General features: G+C 37.5%; 2 protein-coding genes across 2 annotated transcripts; both read left to right on the top strand.

The window, feature by feature from the left end:
• Positions 1–7331: 7331 nt before the first annotated feature.
• On the top strand, positions 7332–10103 carry mfsd5 (major facilitator superfamily domain containing 5). The gene is made up of 2 exons (XM_041798513.1): positions 7332–7463; positions 7831–10103. Exon 2 carries the CDS (start codon positions 7915–7917, stop codon positions 9361–9363), a length of 1449 nt encoding a protein of 482 aa, XP_041654447.1. The 5' UTR covers positions 7332–7463; positions 7831–7914; the 3' UTR covers positions 9364–10103.
• A 542-nt stretch (positions 10104–10645) lies between these two features.
• On the top strand, positions 10646–19822 carry LOC121517672 (protein lifeguard 2-like). Its single transcript, XM_041799637.1, has 12 exons — positions 10646–10892; positions 14631–14721; positions 16500–16588; positions 16738–16802; positions 16902–16955; positions 17059–17109; positions 17208–17247; positions 17482–17519; positions 17735–17822; positions 17974–18069; positions 18284–18337; positions 18425–19822. The coding sequence occupies exons 1-12, from the start codon at positions 10878–10880 to the stop codon at positions 18572–18574; spliced, it is 831 nt and encodes a 276-aa protein (XP_041655571.1). The 5' UTR covers positions 10646–10877; the 3' UTR covers positions 18575–19822.
• The last annotated feature ends 1102 nt before the right edge of the window (positions 19823–20924 follow it).

Below are 20924 nucleotides of genomic sequence, written 5' to 3'. Positions count from 1 at the left end.
TATGAAACACCAGCACTTATTTTCGGTGCTGCAGACTTGTGTGGGAACCAAATGCAAGATATCAAGAAGAAAAAAAAAAAAAAAAACATTTCAAGCACTTTATCGCACTGAGTAGAATTATACCGTTGGCCTCTAGATGGTGCCAGAGTCCTCTTCTCATAGCCACCTTAACTCTACCATGCTTCATTAGCTTCACATGTGGATGCAGGTGTTTTCTCCCGTTGTTTTTTTTTTTTTTTTTTTTTCTTAACAGAAAACAACCGGAGACGTACCCAGAGGGCAACAGATCAGTTATGTAAACTAGTTCATGTAAACACATGTTTTCCATTATGTGATATCATAAATTTCATTTGAAGGACTGATGTAGGTTGTATATTAACACTGATAATGTAGAGGGACGTGTATTAAAACTATGGCATGTTAGTGGCTTTCTTTTGCTTGCCAAATATCACCAATAAAGGAAGTGTCTGTTGCTTTGATGCTTCCTGGTATTCCCTCCCATTAGCTTAACATGCTCCAACATTTTTATTTAAACATTTATCTTATGTTGATTCATTTTAGGGAAATAAAACCCAGAACTGCATTTCTAAACTTACCCAGTATCAAGTCCTGACCAGTTACCTAATATGTCCATTCAGGTACTAACTGTAACCAGGGAATGATACATCACTGTATTTCCTGACCAAGCGGCAACCTTCAGTCCTAAAAAATGAAGCCAATGCGGAAGTGTAAAAAACTGCTATACCTTGAGCGTCCACTTAAGGCTGGCTGCAGGAACACCAGAAGTCTCGTCTGCACACGTTAAACAGCAAGTTTTGACACACAAAATAAACTGGTTTACAGCCTGGTTCAAAACACCAAATGTGTCTCATTAGCTAGTGTCCTATTGTGCTCCCACTGTACGGGGGTGAATTTTTTTGGTACCAAGATCGTTTGGATTATATTTAGGATGAAAGCTGATTAGCACGTCTCATTTGATTGACAGATAGCTCGGCAGGCAGAAGCTCCATTTCTGTCAACCAGAATGTTAGCTAGTAGGCTGACAGGAAGTCGCACTTAGCGGGCGGGCCGTTGATCCAAAGTTCCTCCAAGGATTGGCTTCAAGAACAGTTTGAGTCCGGCTATTGTAAGCAGACGACTGACGTCATACGGGGTTTGTCCAATTCTTTCTACAGTCTGTGTCCCTGACACCATGTCAACCGGTCTGATGTCACTACGCCTGTATGTTGGTAAGCCTCAGTTGTCATACATGAAGAGTTCTTTAGGTCTTAACAGTTCTGGTCATTCTTTGTAGTGGGATGGATTTATCCTCAGCTATTTCTGGTCCCTCAAGTGATGTTTGTTCTGGCAACAGACATTCATCTTCAGCATCGGTGACTTGTGGCATTTCAGCTGGTACAGGTGTTGAAACGGGTGTTGGAACAAACTCTTTTGCAGTTGGCCTGAGCGTTGTGCTTTGTTCTTTTGCAGGTATTTTTGTGGCTGGATGGCTCTGGTTGATCAAGGTAGTGATGCTGCATGGATAATACCATTCCTCATCATCAGAACTTTCTACCTCTATTCCATCAGTCTCAGTGTCTTCAGATCTTGTTTGGTTTTGTCTTTTCCTTGTTTGTTTGGGAGTGTCTTGCTCAACTGGAAGTTTATTCACAGCCAGGAGATTTCTGTGCGATACACACATTGCTTTGGAGCCCGTCTCTGCTTGGATCCTATAAACGGGCCCCTCTCCAGCTCTCTCAACTAACCGATGAACAACCTTCTCCCAGTAGGGATGGAGTTTCCCAGGCCCACCCCTCTCTGACAGGTTTCTGACAAGAACTCTGTCTCCTGGTTGGAGAGTAATGCCTTGAATTCGTTGTCATAGTACTTTTTGCCTTTTGCAGAAGACCTATTGCTGTTTTCTGCAGCGATCCTGTGGACTTCTTGCATTCTTGATGACTATTTCTGTGGAAATGACTCATTTGTCTCTTTATGTTCTGTGGAACTGAGATCAAACAACAGATCTACTGGCAGTCTTGGATGTCTTCCATACAACAAGAAAAATGGTGAATAGCCTATAGCATCATGTCTGGTGCAATTGTATGCATGGACCATGTGTGGAAGATGTTCTTTCCAGTCTGCTTTCTTGTCTTCCTGGAGAGTGTTCAGCATTTGTAACAACGTTCTATTCAGCCTCTCCACAGGATTGCCTTGTGGATGATAAGGTGTTGCACATGAATGAGAGATTCCAGCAAGTTGCTGCAATCGCTGGAAGAGATTGTTTTCAACTTCACGCCCCTGATCATTATGAAGTTTTCCAGGGAAGTCGAATCATGGAAAGAAGTTTTGGAAAAGTCTCTCAGCTGCAGTCTTGCCTGACTTGATTTTGGTTGGGTAAGCTTGGGCAAAGTGTGTGAAATGATCCATGACAACAAGCAGGTACTCATAGCCACCTTTGTTCTGCTCCATATGAACATAGTCTTCTACTTCTTCTTTATGCATAAATGGCCAGTAGAATCTTTCACGAGCCAAGTGAATAACTTTGTCATCATGCAAGCTCTTGAGGAAAATTGTTTTTAGTTTACTGGGCATGACCAATTCCTTTCTGTCTGCTGAATGTCTGTAGAAAACACTGTCATCCAGGACTAATTTAGTCCATTCATGTACCAGCCGTCTGGTTTCTCTGCAAAGATTTCTCTTGTCCTTCTTATTTGGGACCCATTCCTCTTCCTTGAGCTGAATAACTGTTTTTATAACTTGATCATCAAGCTGAGCTGATTTGATATCCTCCTTGGACCAGGTAGGTGTTACACAGTCACTTTGGAGTTTTATTCTCCACGTTGTCTGATAAGCCAAGTCTCAGAGCAGCAACCCACTGTACATCTCCATCCTTGGTAGTTTTCTCTCCTTGCCAAACTGCAGTGACAACATCAGGAGGCATCACCTCTGTGTATTCATCTAGGCCACAGGTGTCAAACTCAAGGCCTGGGGGCCAAATCCAGCCCGGGGAACACTTAAATCCAGCCTGCAAGATGATCTCATATTTCTGTTATAACTGGCCCATCAGTATGAGGTCTGCAGATTAAAGTATAAATATGTGAACTTATCCTTGATGATTTAAGATATCCTTGTTAAGTCATAAAATCTGAAAAAGTAAGGAGTCAAAATATTTAGGTGAGAAGTCAGAAATGTGGGAAAAGAAAATAATTTGTGTTTTAATTTCACATTTTCAATTTAGCATCTCACAATTAGGACTCATTTTGACTTTTATTTTCATACTTTGAGCATTTCAACTCATAATTTTGACATCTCATATAATATTTTGAGCTTTAAGATTTATTATTCTAATATTTCAGTGATATTTTGACCTTTTTAACCAATTATTTTGTATTTTACCTCTCATTTTCAACTCCAAACTTTGAATTCATAATCCCATAGTTTGACCTTGTAGACTCACAATTTAAAATTTTGAATCATACTTTGACTTTTAATTTCATGATTACAAATTTTATTTCATATTTTGACCTTTTAGATTTTCCTTCTAATATATATGCCTTTCAAATAAACATTATTGTTCAATTTCAATGTCATGTTTTGACCTTTTTGAACTAATAAGTGTACTTTTCTCAGATTGTGAGCCTTTAAACTTATCTGTTTAACTTTTGAAATGTCAAATCGTTTATCATCAGTGCTACATTTTTTTAATATATATTATATTACCGGTGAAACAAGGTTGATAGTTTATGGTTAAAAAGGTGACCCTGTTAGGCCCTCAGGTTTGTCCTGAATCCAGAATCCGGACCCTGCTGTGATTGAGTTTGACACCCCTGAGTTAGATAGATATCCCCCAAGACGTAGAGATGGAGAGAACAAACTGGTTAATTTTTGTAATCGTGCAAACTTATTGGATATATGGAGACAACGTAACCCATATGAAAAGTAATACACCTGGAGCAACAAAACTTCACTCTATCCTCTAGAATTGACTTTTGGCTGATCTCAAAAGATATGGAAAGTCAGGTAACTGAAGTAAAAATTAGCCCTGCTATTATGACTGATCATAGGACTATTTTACTTACAGTTCAAAATAACAAAAGAGTGTTTAACCACTGGAAACTCAATAACTCTTTGCTATTTTATAATGATTTTACCAGAATTACAAAAGAACTCATTAAATGATACTGGAACTTTGCAAGTTCTAATAACAACTGTGGAAGATACTGGGAACTGCTTAAGTTTGAAATTAGAAAATACTCCATACATTTTGGGAAAGAGCTGGCTACAAAGAAAAGGGCAAGGATCCAGTATTTAACAAAAAGTATTTCAGACATCACAATGAATTTACCTAATGATAATGAATTATTGCATGAATTACATAGACTCCAACAAGAATAGATGAACAATATACAGAGAGAGCAAAGGGCGCTTTTATACGATCAAGACTGAAGTGGATTAAAGATGGGGGAAAAAATAGTATTTCTTTAATATGGAAAAGAAAAATTCAGGGATGAATTTGTTGTCTAAATTGAAAATAGATAATTTGGTAACTGAGGACATCTACATCATCTCTAATTTTGTATCTTTATTTTTATGCAAATCTTTATGAAGAAGATGCATGTAGCGATAGCTCTTGTATACTTAATCATCTGAAAAATGTGAAAAAAGCAAGTGATGAACTTAAGAAAGAATGTGATGAAACTTTATTAGTTGAGGAAATAAAATGGGATATTAATAATCTTAAACCTAACAAATCACCTGGAAATGACGGCCTTACCTCAGAGTTTTATCAAACATTTTCTACAGATATTTCTCAATTTCTACTTGCAGCCTACAGTGAATCCATCATTAAAGAAGTACTGCCTCATTCAATGAAGCAAGGTGTGACTACCCTGATTCCAAAACCCACCAAAGATCTACTATTTACTGACAAATGGCAGAGAATTACTTTGTTAAACAATGACTACAAAATACTTCCTTCTATTCTGGTTAAACGATTGAAGAGTGGGTTAAGTGACGTTATTCATGAGTCTCAAAGTGGATTCATCCCAGGACGCCACATTTCAAATAATATCAGATTAGTTTTAGATTTGATTGATTACAGTGATTTAATCCCTGATTACCCCATCACACTTTTTCTGGATTTTCAGAAAGCTTTTGACACAGTCAGCCATAAATTTATTTTTGATACCCTCTCTTTCTTTGAATTTGGAAACTTTTTTTTACAAAAGCTGTTAAAACACTTTACAAGGATAACAAACAGCTCTGTGAAACTCTTATAAGGTACATCTCAAAGATTTAATATAAACAAAGGTGTAAGACAAGGTTGCCCAGCTTCCCCTTATATCTTCTTACTAGTTGCCTGAGTATTAAATTACCTAATTTTACAGAGCCCTGTTAAAGGAATTGATGCTCTTGGCAAAGAGCTCAAAATAACACAGCTCGCAGATGATACAACAATATTTGTGAAAAATGCTGATGAAGTTCCCATGGCTTTATCCACTCTCTCTAAATTCTCTGAAGTCTCAGGTTTAAACTTAAATCTTAAAAAATGTGAAATTCTATCCCTAAATAAGATTAATAATACTGAAATATGTAGCATCCCAGTCAACGATATGGTAACTTATCTAGGAATCAATATTTGTAATAATCCTAAAGAGAGAGAACAAAACAACTTTACTCCTGTTGTAGAAGCAGAAATTTAACTGTTGGTTGACAAGAGATTTATCGATCTATGGAAGAGCGTTGTTAAGCAAAGCAGAAGGAATGTCAGGAGCCTCTTATGCATTTTGTTCATTATATGTCTCCAAATCCACATGCTTACAACTAGATAAAATTCATTACAGTTTTTAATGGAAAAACAAACCCCATAAAGTGAAAAAAACCTGTTCTTACTAACCCTCTGGCTGAAGGAGGACTAAATGTGCAAACTTTTAATGTTTTTAACCAAACAATAAAAATCAATTGGATCAAAAGATACTTAAAAATCCCAATAGTTTATGGAACATTATCCCTAATGATCTTTTCCAGAATATAGGTGGCCTCAATTTTCTCTTACAGTGTCCTTATTTAATAGGAAAACTACCGGTCAAACTTGCTAACTTTCATCAGCAAGCTTTATTATGCTGGAAGATTCTCTACAAACATAATTACTCTCCTCACCATTGTATCTTGTGGAACAATACTTACACTTTACACAGAAATAAAACTCTGTACTTAGATAACTGGTCTGTTAACAACATAAATACTGTAATACAACTCTTAAATGAAAATGGTGAATTATATAGCTATGAGGCATTTTTAGATATTATAATTTTGAATTGAAAGAGTCTGATATGGTTCTTAGATCAATCCCTTATAACATTATAACTCTAGCTCACAGTATTCAGAGTACCACACTCTCTGTACTGAAGAGCCCCATTTCCATTAGCGGAGTGGATTTGTTGGACAGAAAATGTAAAAATAATTTTATTAGGAATAATCTGGAACATATCACCACTCCCATTTGCAAATATCGATCAATATGTCTGAACAGAAAACAATGGAACAGTCTTTTTGTTGCCTCGTAGATATATACTCCCAAATAAAATTAAAGAGTTTCTCTATCAAATTGTTCACAGACACTATCCTGTCAAAGCAAATATTTGTTGCTTCTTCCCAGCTATAAACAATAGATGCACTTTTTGTGAATGTGAAGGAGAATCTATTGAACATGTATTTGTTGACTGTTTTCACACCACCTCTTTTTGGTTCCTCTTACAAAGAGATCTCTCAAGAATGCTCAAAAAAGATACCCGACTCACAAAGACTGTTATACTATTCTATTTTAACAATCCTAAATTCTCTGCAGATGAAGTCTATATAATTAACCTGATCAATATTTTAGCAAAGTATTTTATACACAACATGATTTGGCTTAAAAATTACCCTCCTTTCATCTATTTCAAATTACAGATCTTCAATTATATCTCAGTACCATTGAAAACTAAATCAGAAGAATAAAAAACTAATGAAAACAACAAGATTATTTAAACGATTTAAATGTATCCCTATTTCTTAGCAGACTCCGAAGTTCTGTTTCATCCTTTTGTTGCACTGTTTGTTTTAACTTTTATACTGATGTTATGCTGCACTATTGTCAAAGCTGTGTTTTGTTATTTCTGTTCAAATGAATTGGATGACTATGCACTGACATATTTCAAATAAAAATTTAATTTAATAAAAAAGTTATCGGAATAAAAGCTCAAACGATCAGGAAAAAAAAAAAACCTTTTGCCACTGTTAAAATCAAACAAGAAAGGTCAGAGTGCCGCCGCGTGGTGAAATGACGGAATATCCCGGATTCTGGATCCCGGAAGTGAAAACTCTGTTTGCAGCCAAATGCACAGTTGAATTCATCCTTTATCCTGCTCCATTACTTAGTTATGGTACATGTTATCACTTCTTTACGCCTAGAAACTAACATGGGACCACTGTCAAACAGTACGGTAAGAAATATCACATTTATGACGCAGTTCAGTGTAAAACGACGATTTGGTTTATAACTTAAATAACAGGTTAGCATTTATGCTAGCGTTAGCTACAAACAGTAGCCTGCGGCTAATTTTAAGGGTATGAAATTATGTGTTAATGAAAACTTTAATGACCTTTCTAAATTTCTGCCATGTTGGTTAGATTACACAGCCGTAACATGCGTATTCCGGCTTTGTTTTTGAAAGCAAACGCTTGTTAGAGGTAAGCTAGGAATAAACGTTTTAATGAATGATGATTTCTGGTTTGCAGGCTAGACTAACCGTTTTTTTTTTTCTTTTTTTACACACTGCTTTTTTAATTTTAATTTTTATTTTACCACAGGTGCTGAGAGTGAGAATTAAACGTGTTGAAACCCCCCAAGGACCTCAAGTTTGACCTCCAGTGGCTGCAGCACGTCATCCCATCATGCTGGTGACGGCGTACTTTGCCATCATCTTCCTGATTGTCCTCTGTGTTGGCCTCGAGCTCACAGCACGTCGCCTCACGCCACCTCAGTCTGCTCCCACTGCTGTAGCCAACCCAGCTTTCCGAAGCTTTCAGAGTATATTCCTCAGGGCATACCTGCTGGCTCTGTGGGCAGACTGGCTCCAGGGCCCTTACCTCTATAAACTCTACCGCCACTACAGCTTCCTGGAATCACAAATAGCCATCTTATATGTGTGCGGCCTGGCCTCCTGTGTTCTGTTTGCTCCTTTTTCAGGGTGGCTCCCTCAAGCCTTGGGCCGCAGACGGACATGCCTCCTCTTCTGCCTTTCCTACTCTGCTTGTTGCCTCACTAAGCTCTCCAGAGACTACTTTGTTTTGATTGTTGGTCGGATTCTGGGAGGTCTGTCAACATCATTGCTCTCCACAACATTTGAAGCCTGGTATGTACATTGCCATGTGGAAGTCCACGATTTTCCCAAGGAGTGGATCCCTAGCACATTCAACAAAGCTGCAACCTGGAATCATGGGCTCGCTGTGGGAGCAGGGCTGGTGGCTAACTTGCTGGCAGAGTGGCTGCACCTGGGGCCAGTGGCCCCCTTTCTCTTGGCTGTCCCCTGCTTAGCATGTTGTGGCTGGGTGGTGTTAACAGACTGGGGGAAAGAGGAGGCAGAAGGGACTGCTGAAGGTGATAAACAAACATTGCTCATTGGCACTTCAAATGGAGGTGTGCCTCGCTTGTCTGCAAGGGCCCGCTTCTCTCGCAGCTGCCATGATGGGCTACGTTGTCTGCTTTCAAACAAGAGAGTCATGCTCTTGGGTGGAGTGCAGGCTCTGTTTGAAAGTGTCCTCTATATTTTTGTTTTCCTTTGGACCCCAGTACTAGACCCTCACGGACCACCTTTGGGAATAGTGTTTTCTTGCCTGATGGCTGCCAGCATGGCCGGCTCCTTGCTGTACCGTCTAGCCACCTCCACACGCTACCGTCTTCAGCCTGGCCATGTTCTCTGTCTGGCTGTTCTTATGGCTTTCTTCTCCTTCTTCATGCTGACCTTCTCCACCGCCCCAGGCCAGCCAAGACCTCATGAATCCTTTCTGGCCTTCCTCCTGCTGGAGCTTGCCTGTGGCCTCTACTTCCCTGCTGTCAGCTTTCTTCAGAGCAGGGTGATTCCAGAAGAGAAGCGGGCTGGTGTACTGGCCTGGTTCCGGTTGCCTCTACACCTGCTGGCCTGCCTGGGGCTTTTAGCACTGCATGGGGAGATTTCAGGAACAGGTGGCGGGGAGGGTGGCAGTGGCACTAGACACATGTTTGGAGGCTGTGCAGTAATGATGTTGGCTGCTTTGATGGCTGCAGTCAGTCTGTTCACACTGGGTAGAAACGACACAGACCTGAGACTAGAGGGAACAAGAGGGGAGGGAGAGATGTTCTAAGGAAATCTATCATACATCACTTCATGCTTTACTGATTTCAAATGTCTTGTGCCAGCGTTATGTGTCCAAAAGTAGAACCTTAATATGCTTTGCACAAAAATTCAAAAGTCTCCTTTTGGTAAATGAAGTTAAAAGGAGTGTTTTAGTAGGTTACATTTCACTTGAAATTATTCAAATGAAATTATATGTTTGCCTTTTCTGTTTTTTTTTTTTTTTCCTTGGGAGGTTCTTTTTTTTTTCTTTCAAACAAATAATTTCTTTGTTGGAAGCTTAGGGTACATGCTCATATGAACCTTCATCTGTCAAGCAAAACGCTGGAAGCTTTTTCAGCCATATTCAAAACTCCTTTATGATTCCATCGACCTATGAAGAAATACGGTGATGAGTTTGCCAACATATATTACATTTTATCCGAGTGTTATCATGGGATGAGTAATGCATTTGTTTCGTGGTATTTTTACAAACACATGAAGAGATATGACTAAACAGAGAGCTCAACAAACATCCAAAGAAAAAAGTCACAAATAACATGTACAGTAGACCATTTCTGTGAATGTTACTTCTTACAATACTTCTGTTCTTTTTGCTCCTGTTTATTTTTCTTCAACATCCTTGTATTAAATTTAAATGAAACGAGCCATCAATAGGTCACTTTCACCTTGTTTTTCTACAGGGCATTTTTCTTAGATGGTCTTAATATTTATCTGTTCTTTTACACTTTTAAATAAAAGAGTTTATGTCACACATATTCTGATTTTTTTTTCTGTTTATTCTTACATGGATGCATGTTATTGGATTTTGCCGCTATTTGATATGTTGATATTGATCTGAATAATATAGTCAGTCATTTTAAGAGGTACAATTAAAAGTTTTAAAACTCCTAATTGTGCCTTAGGTTAATCATATTCACATTTTCAGTCCACAAACACACTTTAAAGTTTAAGGAATGAGGCTGAACAAAGAAAACTTAAGTTGTGCCACATATTTATTAGTACATGCTGAAAACAATTACATCTGATATAGGCCAGTATTTACAGTGTTGTAAATACTGACAGAAATTTAAACATATGGCAATAATGATGATTACATTTCCAAGCAAACATCAGTCAATATGAAATCTTGCCTATAATATTGCATATATATATACACTGTATATCATGTTTCCTGACCTCTCTAGATTTTTCTCCTTTGTAACACATGAGGCAGTCATCCTCCCCCTTTAATTTGGTGCTGTGGTACGGTCCCAGCTCTTCCCTGTGTTGCAGCTTCACCTGGATTCTACTAGAACATCTCTCGGTGGGTGAGGGAGGGGGATCAGTCATTGTTTTGGGATTGCATCACAAAATCTTCAGAGGGTTTTCAGCCCGAACAGAAGAGCCCGGATAGTCTGAGGTCACTTCTCACCGTGTAAATAGCCGCCTTCGAGATCGATATCCTCAAGAAAGGAGACACAAGATCCCCATTGACTGGCATCCAGAGTAAGACAACCTACTGGAGGACGTCAGAGAGGCATCATGACACAGGGCAAGGTATGAGCTTTTTTAAAATAATGCCATCCATTTAATCTTTTTGTAATTTCTATCGTCTAACCTAGAGCTATATTTTGGATTTCTGTAAATGAACTACTTTGTTATTTAACAGTCAGTTGGTGTGTGGTCCCAAATGATTCATGAGAATAAAACGCAGTTCAAACTTGCAGACTGCGTCATCATAATTAATAACAATAATTTGACAGGATCATAATTTCATGGCTGTTGTGTTGTGTCCAGACGGTGTAGTGTTTCTGATTACATAATGTCGTTGGAATGTTATGTTTCATTCATTGTCGTACTTCTTGTGTTTTTTCATTTTGCTAAGGGGTTAAGCCCATTCGAGGTTATGGTATGTTTGTGGATATGCGTCACGAGCTTGTTTTACCATACTGCGTCACCATGACAACCCATTTCTTTTTCTTTCCTACAGATAAGTTTGGGAATTTTTTAATGTGCCCACTGTCAAAAGCTCATTCACAGGATTAAATTTTTATAGCACAGGGGCCTACATTATTTGTAAAGTAATACTTACTTTGTCTAAATCCAGCAAACGCCTGTATTTCCAGCGTCAACTGTTACGCATTTTTTGCTAGTAGCTGGTAATTTCGTCATGAAATCTTGAAAACAGGAGACAATTTCGCTATTGTCTGTAAGAACTGTTCAGGTGTTAAGATTTATGTTTGAAGGTGTATCTGCTTCAGTTAATCTAAAGTGCTGGAACACATTTCAAAAAAACCATATATAACAAAAGAAGGAAATTTGTGTTTGGTGGTTTATTTCTTTGTTGTAACAATGCTTCTTGGCAATAAATGTTAAACAATTAGAAAGCCTGTTTATTTCCCTTTTCAATGATGCCACATTTGTGGGGTGAGCAGCAGAGCTGAGTATGTGGGTTATACCTTGGCTATTAACTCATTGAGTGCCAGCCCTATACGTATATATATATATGTCAATGGTACTCAATGAGTTGAAATCCTAACAAATCTTCTCTGCCAATGCCAAACAGCTCATTCAGCCATTGACTCTAGTTTGATGGATTAAATGATTGAAGTCTGAAACAAGACATATTGACAATGTAACAATTTATGCATTTAACAAACAGGAGCCTCAGCTGTGTGTGGAAGAACCACACACACCCTCTCCTGATGCTGGTCACCAGCCTTGTCACACACTGCTGTGGGATGGCATCTCATTCTTCCACCAGCATTTGTCACAAGTCACCTGATGTGGATGTGTTGGTCACCCTGGCACAAACAGCCCGCCCAAGCATATCCCACCAGTTTTCAATGGGCTTAAGGTCAGGACTGCTGGCAGGCCATTCCATCCTTTCAAATCCCAAATTCTGGAGGTAGTCTCTGATAAACCCTGCCCTGTGTGGACGAGTGTTGTTATCTTGGAGGATAGAGTTCGCTCACAGACTGGAGATATGAGATTGCCACTGGTTGCAGAATCTCATCTCAACATCTCTCTGTATTGAGATTGCCAACCAGTGGCAAGCCTTGTTTCTCCAGTGAGGAAGATGCTGCCCCACAACATCACACTGCCTCCACCAAAATATGTTACTCTATCAGGATCTGGACTCCTCACTGAACATAACGTTCCTACACATGTTCAGATTGCCGACACTTGCGCAAAAGGGCAGTAAAGGGCAGTTATAGTATGCCTCCTGGCAGCCCTATGAGACCAGCGATTTGCTGTGTGCAGCCTATTCCAGATTGTCTGGGATAAACAATAATCTCTTCCTGAAAACGTTGACTGCAAATCTATAGAAGACAACCTAAGTGCAAACAGGGTGAGGAAACAGTCTTCTTGGGGAGTCATCTGGGATGCCCACTTTGCAGCCTGTCTCTGACATCCCCAGTTGCACGAAAATTGGCCTTCAGTTAACAGATGGTACTAGGGCTCAGTCCAGATAATGCTGAAACTTTAGTTTTGCGGAAGCTTGAAGTTGCCAGTTGCACAGGTCTTATCCAGATCAGTCAAACACGGTATGCCAATTCTTTGAACAGATCCCTGTAGCAGGGCCCATCCTCACAGGTGCTGACAATCAGGTACCAATCAGGCATGTAATTGTCAGCACCTGGGGGTACTAAAAGCTCAAAACAAGAGTCAATAGCAACAGCAGAGTACACTGTTTGCATGGCAGAGAAGATTTGGCAAATATTTTGTGGACCCAACCCACATCCTCAGCTCTGCTGCTCATCCCATAAATGCGTTTTCCTTACAAATGTGAGGCCATATAAAAGAGAAATATACAAGCTTCTAAAATGTGTAAAATTTATTGCCAAAAAGCATTGTTACAACAAATAATCATACAAAACACAAATTTCCTAAATTTTTTGCTAAATTTATGTGTTGGAGTCCATAAATCATAACTGAACAGTCAATTAGCCTATAAGAAGTTAAAATGTCTCGACAGATGCATCAAAACATTATAATGGGTGGGTTATAGGGATTTAAACACTTTCAACGGAACTGTCTGTAAAATGCAATGCCACAATGCCAGTGTTACACATAAGTGTGTCAAATGAGCACATTCATTGAGCGCATTCATTATTTTGGTAAACTTTGAACTGATCGGTTCATTTTTCAAAATGTGAAGCCTGAAAGTAGTTCTGTCTGAGGCTGCTGAACATTTGCTCATAACTTGGGAAGTGCAGAAAGTTGTCTGTCCCAGAGAGCTGGAGTCAGGTCTCTCTACACCTCTGTGCATCCTGTCTGTCAAGGCTGACATGATAGGTATGGTACACCTCAGAGTTTTTCAAATTAAAAGCCCAGTCAGTTTGTTTCTGTGGTTAGAGTACCTTGGTTTCAGACAATGCTTTTATTCTGAAGTGTTTCTGGGATAGTTCTTTGGTCATTGCAGTAACTTGCAAAGTTACTTTAGTTTTCCCTGCATGCATGTGAAACATTCCTTTTGTTTCTCCTTAATGCTATTGAATTAAAAACATCAGATTATGAGAGATGATAACTTATATATAATCTCCATCTCATTATTTGCATTATTCTCTGACACTTCTTTTCATGCAACTTCAACCTGTCAGTCAAGTGCCAGTTTTAATGTCAAATAGATCTTTCTATAAAAGCTGAATTCCTAAAACCCTTATAACTGACACCACTTTTGTACAGGTAAGACAAAACAGCCTGTAACATTAAAAATGAATATTATTTCTGGTTTATTAAATGTATTTAATTCAACCACACAGCTCATCATCATTAAAAATCAAAACTGTGTGAACTGAATTTTGAGCTAGCTTGTTTTGATTATGAACTTGCACATCACTGCACACTACTAACATAAACATTCAAGAATTGGAATTTATCCTTGTCCAGTAAAACAGCCATTACTTAAACTTCTTGTTTTTAAAATCATGTTGTCCTTGAATAAATACTTAAATTTAGAATTTCCTGAAGTTTCTGATTTGACTTACAATCTTTTATCCCAAGCATATGTATTTTTATTTATTCTCCTGTACAGCACTTTGGTCAACTGTGGTTGTTTTTAAAGTGCTTACCAAATAAAGTTGGATTGGATTGGATTGGATTGGAAGCAATATGAAATATGCTATGAGATCATGAAATTAGTCCAAAGTCCAAACTACTAGTGAATTTTAATGGACCAGCTCATATTACATTCTGAAACTGTTTTAAGTTAAAAGCAACACTTATTTTCCCATTGTCTTAAGTTAGTATGACCCATGTTTTTGCTAATCTTGCTTGTCTTTTGACCTTTAGCTGTTACTTGCAAACAAGGCCACTGGGGGTTCCTCCAGTGGACAAGATTTGGTGCCACCATCTCCTCCCAGCTATGAAGAAGCCACTGCAGGTATGACAAAGTTTCAACATTGTATTTTCAACTATTTTAAGTTGCTGTGTCGTAATCATATACGGTGCTTAACAAATTTATTAGACCACCACCCAAAGTAAGGTTTATGCCACAGCTGCCCTAAATTAACAGCTTTGGTAATTACCAAAATCATTTTTTTATGTTTCTGCAATGGTTAATACACCAATATGTAGAAGCTCTTTAACCCAAATGATATTTTCAATGCTAAAATAGAATTACTATTGTTATCCATGAATTTTCAAATTTACTGATTTACAAAAAAACTGAAAGAAATAGTAAAGCACATTATTATTTCTTGATTAGTATGTCAAGTTATAGTTATTTACTTGCATTCCTGAACAGAAAAATTAGTTTCAGTGGTTGAATGTTATGTGTGATTAATTTCTGACTTCTCAGAGAAGCCCAGTGAGCCAGCTCAAGTTTGGGTATAAAAAGGTAAAATCAGTTTGAAATTCCTCATTCGTATTCAAATTGGTAAAATGTGGAGAGCTCACTGAAAATGAAAGAGTCCACATAAAAGCACTTCATGATGCTGGATGGTCTCTGAGACAAATAGGGAAAGACATAAAGTGTTCTCACAGTGTGGTCAAGTATGCTTTGGAGTCAATTGCCGACACTGGTACTTACAAAATGTGCCAAGGAAGAGGCAGGAAACCAAAGTTAACTGAAGCAGATGTTAGATACCTCAAGATTTTAAGTACTAGAGACAGACAAAAGACCACTGCTGATCTCCAGGCAGAGATGAATGCTTCTAGATCAGAGTCTGAGAAAGTCTCCAGAATGACCATAAGCAGATGACTGAAGGAACAAGGCTTAAAGGGAAGAACAGCTGCTAAGAAGCCATTATTGAGGCCTGCAAACATCCAGAAATGCCTCAGATTTGTCAGGGAGCACAAACACTGGACTGTTGATGACTGGAAGAAGGTACTCTGGACGGACGAGTCCCATTTTGAACTCTTCGGTCAGCGTCGTCATGTTTTTTGTCTGCAGAAAAGCTGGAGAACGTTTTGATGCCAGATGCATGGCACCCACAGTGAAACACAGTGGAGATTCCATTATGGTATGGGGTTCCATTTGTGGATGCGGCGTGGACAAATTAGTAAAAATCATGAACAAGAACGTCTACTACAACATCTAAGTGCATCATGGAATCCCTTCTGGACTGAATCTGATTGGTCATGGGTTCATATACCAACAAGACAATGACCCCAAGCATACTTCAAAGCTGTGCAGAGAATATTCGACCAAGAAAAAGGAATCTGGAGTACTGGAACCAATGGACCGAACAAGTCAAAGTTTGTTTGAATCCTATTGAACAAATTTGGGATTTAGTAGATTCAAAGATTGATTGCTCAAAAGTTTCATCTAAAGCAAGTCTGTGGGAACAGCTAGAAACTATTTGGAACTCAATAACAAAAGAGACTGTCGAAAAGTACATAAAAACAATGCCAGCAAGAATGCAAGCTGTTATCAAGGCCAAAGGAGGCCATACAAAATATTACGTTTTTTGGTTATTATGTGTGAAAAAGGACTATTAGTTGTTTCAGTTTGTTATTTGCCAAATAAATAATAACATTTTTAGTTTTAAATAAGTTTTTGAAAGATTTCTAAAATAATTATGTTTTCTCATTTTTATGACAGGTGGTCTAATAAATTTATTAAGCACTGTACGTTTAGAAATGGGGATACCATTTGCACATCTTGGTGAACAATGCTTTAAAAACCATGAAAAAGTCTTGTCTAAATCTGTTTTCCAGGCACTAGTGCTCCGTGCTACAATGATGTTGAGATGCTCTCTGAGTTCTCCTGGGATGACTGCAACATCCGAAGGATCTTCATCCGAAAGGCATCTAAAGCTTCAACATGACTTTGCTATCAATATGAGCTCTATATTAGATGATGTTTCTCTTAAAGACCATTTTGAAATCATAAAGGCCTTAGTATGAGTGCATGTTTAATTTTGCTGTCTATTTCACTCTTGTTTGCTCTCTTTAGGTTTATTCCATCTTGATGATCCAGCTGTTGATCACTCTGGCCATCGTCGCTCTTTTCACATTCTGGTAAGTGCACTTACCCTTCTCAGTGACCCCTACATTTGGCAAAACAAGTTATACAAATGTATTGGTATATTTACCCGCTCTACATTATGTTGTTTCTAGTGACCCTGTAAAGGACTACATTCAGACCAACCCTGGGTGGTACTGGGCCTCTTTGTAAGTTTCGCTTTCTCACCCTGAAGTCAAAATACATGCTATAATTTTGCCTGATTACACTTTTGTCTGACTGCTACTTCACCAATGGTGTGTTTTCCAACAGCGCAGTGTTTTTTGTCACATATTTGACCTTGTCTTGCTGCTCAGCACCAAGGTCAGTTTAAATTTCCTAAAAGTAAGTTGCAACAATAATAATAATAATTAAAATCACATCACCAGCAGAACTGAAACTTGAATTTCTTTCTTCTGTAGGAGACAGTTTCCATGGAATCTTATTCTGCTCGCCATTTTTGTGAGTACAGGGCAAATATTTCTAATGTTTTTTGCATGTATTAGATATTTCATAATGCCCATTTGTGGATAAATAATATTCATAAATTGTTGATAAAATGTATGTTACATAAACTGTCATTTCAATTATCTAATACAACTGTGTAAATATATATTTTTGAATCTGCAGTCATGACTTGCCCAGATAGATTTGAGTAAATGCTGTTGATTCCCATTATTTTATGTTCTATTACAGACTCTCTCACTGTCGTACATGACAGGGACATTGTCCAGGTAAACTTCAATGTCTGAGTTAAGTTACTTTGCATTCTGTCTTCTTGCTTTAGAGCCCCTCTAAGCTTGTTTAATGATGTTTGGATCTGGATAATTATGCAGATTCCACTGAGAATGTCAGAATGCCTTTGTAGATGGTGAAAGGGGCTTTTCAAAAACATAATATTTATCCTGTTTTATAGTTTCTTTCTTAAATTTGGAATTTTTTTTTATAGCTTCTATAATACAAAGTCAGTAGTGATGTGTCTGGGTATCACAGCAGCAGTCTGTCTCCTCGTCACAGTCTTCAGCTTCCAAACTAAGGTGATAAAATTTCAATTTTTCCTTTTCTGTACTGTGTTTATTATGTATGAGTGATTCATATTTAAAACAAGTCAAGTGTACCAGGTTTTCCTCATAGAATTTTATTGTATTTACATACTTAAGTGTGATTTAATCTGCGCTCTTCATTTAGATTGACGTGACATCATGCCAAGGGGTGCTCTTTGTCTTCTGCATGGTCATGTTTATCTCTGGGCTGGTGCTGGCAATTGTTCTTCCCTTCCAATATGTAAGTATGACTTTGAGCCAGATGTAAGGGAGGGTTGACAGACAACAAGGATACAGGGACAAGCAATACAAAACAAAATTGCTAGACTAGAAAATAATTGACTCCATCTGAGATCATATACTATTTCTAAAATCTGTTCAGATGTTACATAGCTGGTCTTTTTTTGTGATTGAAGACATTCACTATGGTTGATCAAGTCATTTATTGCATTTAGGTCCCCTGGTTGGATGCAATCTACGCTGTTTTGGGAGCCATATTGTTCACGATGGTAAAAGAGAGAAATACTCATCATTGTTCAATGTCAGAATAAGAGAGAAAGGCAAGGATTTCTAATCTGTTTTATTTTCTGTTGCAGTTTTTGGCATTTGACACCCAGCTCCTCATGGGAAACAAACGCTACACTATGAGCCCAGAAGATTACATCTTTGCCACTCTCAACATCTACCTAGATATCATCTATATCTTCTCCTTCTTTCTCCAGATCTTTGGGACAAAACGAGAATAAACAATCACTCTACTTTTCTTACCTAACAGACAGCAGATGAACAATTGGCCAGATGTGATATGACTCCTTAAAATATTGTCGATTGTGCTGGTAGTGCTTCTAAATCTAACTGTAGCTTTATGTTGTGCCTGACGTTAGTGATGTAATTACATTGCAATTTTCTTGTACAGCTATGCATGCACATGGATGTACATTAATAAGCAATGATATCCACAATGTCAAAAAAAAAACCATTACCTTCTCTCTAGCATGATCTAAAACAAAACACATTATGGGTTAGCATACTAGCTCTACCTTTTAAATAGATAGAGTGATCTGTATTCTCCCTTTACCTAAGGTAGATAAAGCCTAGTGTGAGTGTTCATGTGTAGCTGTACGGGTGTCAATGCCTACTGAATATCACAAAAACTAACTACAGATGTCAATACTCTGTGAGGGAGTTTGAGTTATTATACATCATGCACGACTAAAAGAAAATAACAATGCCATGTATGGTTGTAGTCATCCTATCATTGAACTATTCCTGTGGGTTTTGACTTAGAGACTGAAAGCACAGATCATAAGAGACTTGAAGACATTTCCCTCCTTTCTAGTATTACAAAATTTGATTTTGATTCTGACTTTGTTGATGACCCTTTAAAAATAATAAGCAAATTTTACTTGTTTCTGATCTTGCTGTTTATCTGTGCATTGATTTGTTTCACTGTATACTTTCAGTTATGTATCTTGATTTTTGCACCACTTTGCTTTAATGCAGTGTTTATTAGACCTATTACACTTGTCTAAATCATTTGCATCTTTATACCTGCATTCTTTTAATTGAGTATTTTGAGAAATCAGTTTCCAATAGATAGATTTTGTTTGAGAAACCTTAATGATGGCAATAAACATGTTGGTCTCAATACAACAAAGCTTTAAGACACAGTTAAATGTGGTGACACATTGTAACTGAACATAAATATGATGATGCCATGTGTGCGTGGCTTTAATGTGACTTTTGATAAGACTTTTCGTGAATGTTTAAAGTGCTGTGTTTCATAATATCTGAAGTTTATTTTTATGACAGAATGTTATATTCCAGAAAGTGAGTGATAACTATGACAAGTTTGAAGCCTGCCATGGACTTTAAACTCTTCAGAAGTGGCCTTGGATTATATTTCTAATGATATTAATGCAGTGTATTGTTTAAGATCATCCTGCATTTCACCTTGGCATGGATGTTGTTGTATTTATTAAATGGTGATCATGTATGAATGCAATCAATGGTTCTCTCTAAATTTTGATATTTAACATATCTACATCACCTGTGTTTTAAATGTCACTCTTCACATGACATTCACTGTAAAAATTAAGTTTCACAGCTGTTTTAAGTTAAGGGGCTAAACTCAGTACACTATGTTGCCATTTAGTTGACATAAAATGCTCATAGCTAAAAATGGTGAGATGGAAGAAAAAATCCAATGAAAATATTCAGTATACATCAGTTGGCCCAACTTCAACATTAATAAAGTTGGTAGGCACCCTTTGCTATGTGGATATCCCCCACCAAAACCACCATAATCGGTACTGTTAAAAATGCAGTTCTATCTGTACACCAAAGAGCATACTTATTGTGAGAGAATGGGATGTCTGATTAGGACCTATACTATCCATTATTACAGTGTTGAATTAGGGCTACTCTTGAAAAAGAAAATTAGGTTATAAACAAAATCTGTTGATTTCAAAAAGACACTAAAAATCCTGTAGTTTAAAAAGTCACAAATTTATGTAGGAAAAAAAATCCTTTTTTAATTTAACAGTCATAAATATAAGTGAACCAAAATTTCGAACTTCTGGGGTTAAGTCAAAAAGTCAAAATCCAACAGTTCTCAGTCTGGTATGTTTTTATTTACACAGTTCTATATTTATGATTTTAAAAGCTTAAAATGTTAGAGTTTGTAATGTCAAATTGTACGATTTTTTTTAAACTGAGAAATTCCTAGTTTTTCCTTGTAAATTTCCAAGTTTTTAAACCCAAAAATCTGAGTTTGTTTTGTAAATGTACGTCCTTATATTCACAATGTTTTGTTTTCTTGCCAAAGAATTTACTTCTTTGCCCAAAAACCACATAATTCCCAGTTTTTCAATCTTTTAGATGGGCCCTTATATGTCATTGTAAATTCTAATCATGATTTTAGAATAATATACGTCTAATTTTGACTATGTCAAAGCAGACAGGTTGGGAACCATACGGAATTAACATACCAGATTGAATCTTTCGATAAGTTTAGTTCATTTCTAAATTTACTTTTATGCAAATTGTCAGTTTAGTAACTCTTCTTATTAGTAACATTTGTGAGCAAACAAAAAC

The sequence above is a fragment of the Cheilinus undulatus genome, linkage group 11 (assembly GCF_018320785.1).
Source record: "Cheilinus undulatus linkage group 11, ASM1832078v1, whole genome shotgun sequence".
Taxonomy (NCBI): Eukaryota; Metazoa; Chordata; class Actinopteri; order Labriformes; family Labridae; genus Cheilinus; species Cheilinus undulatus.
The sequence above is the reverse complement of the archived record's forward strand: the minus strand, read 5'-3'. Positions and strand labels throughout refer to the sequence as shown.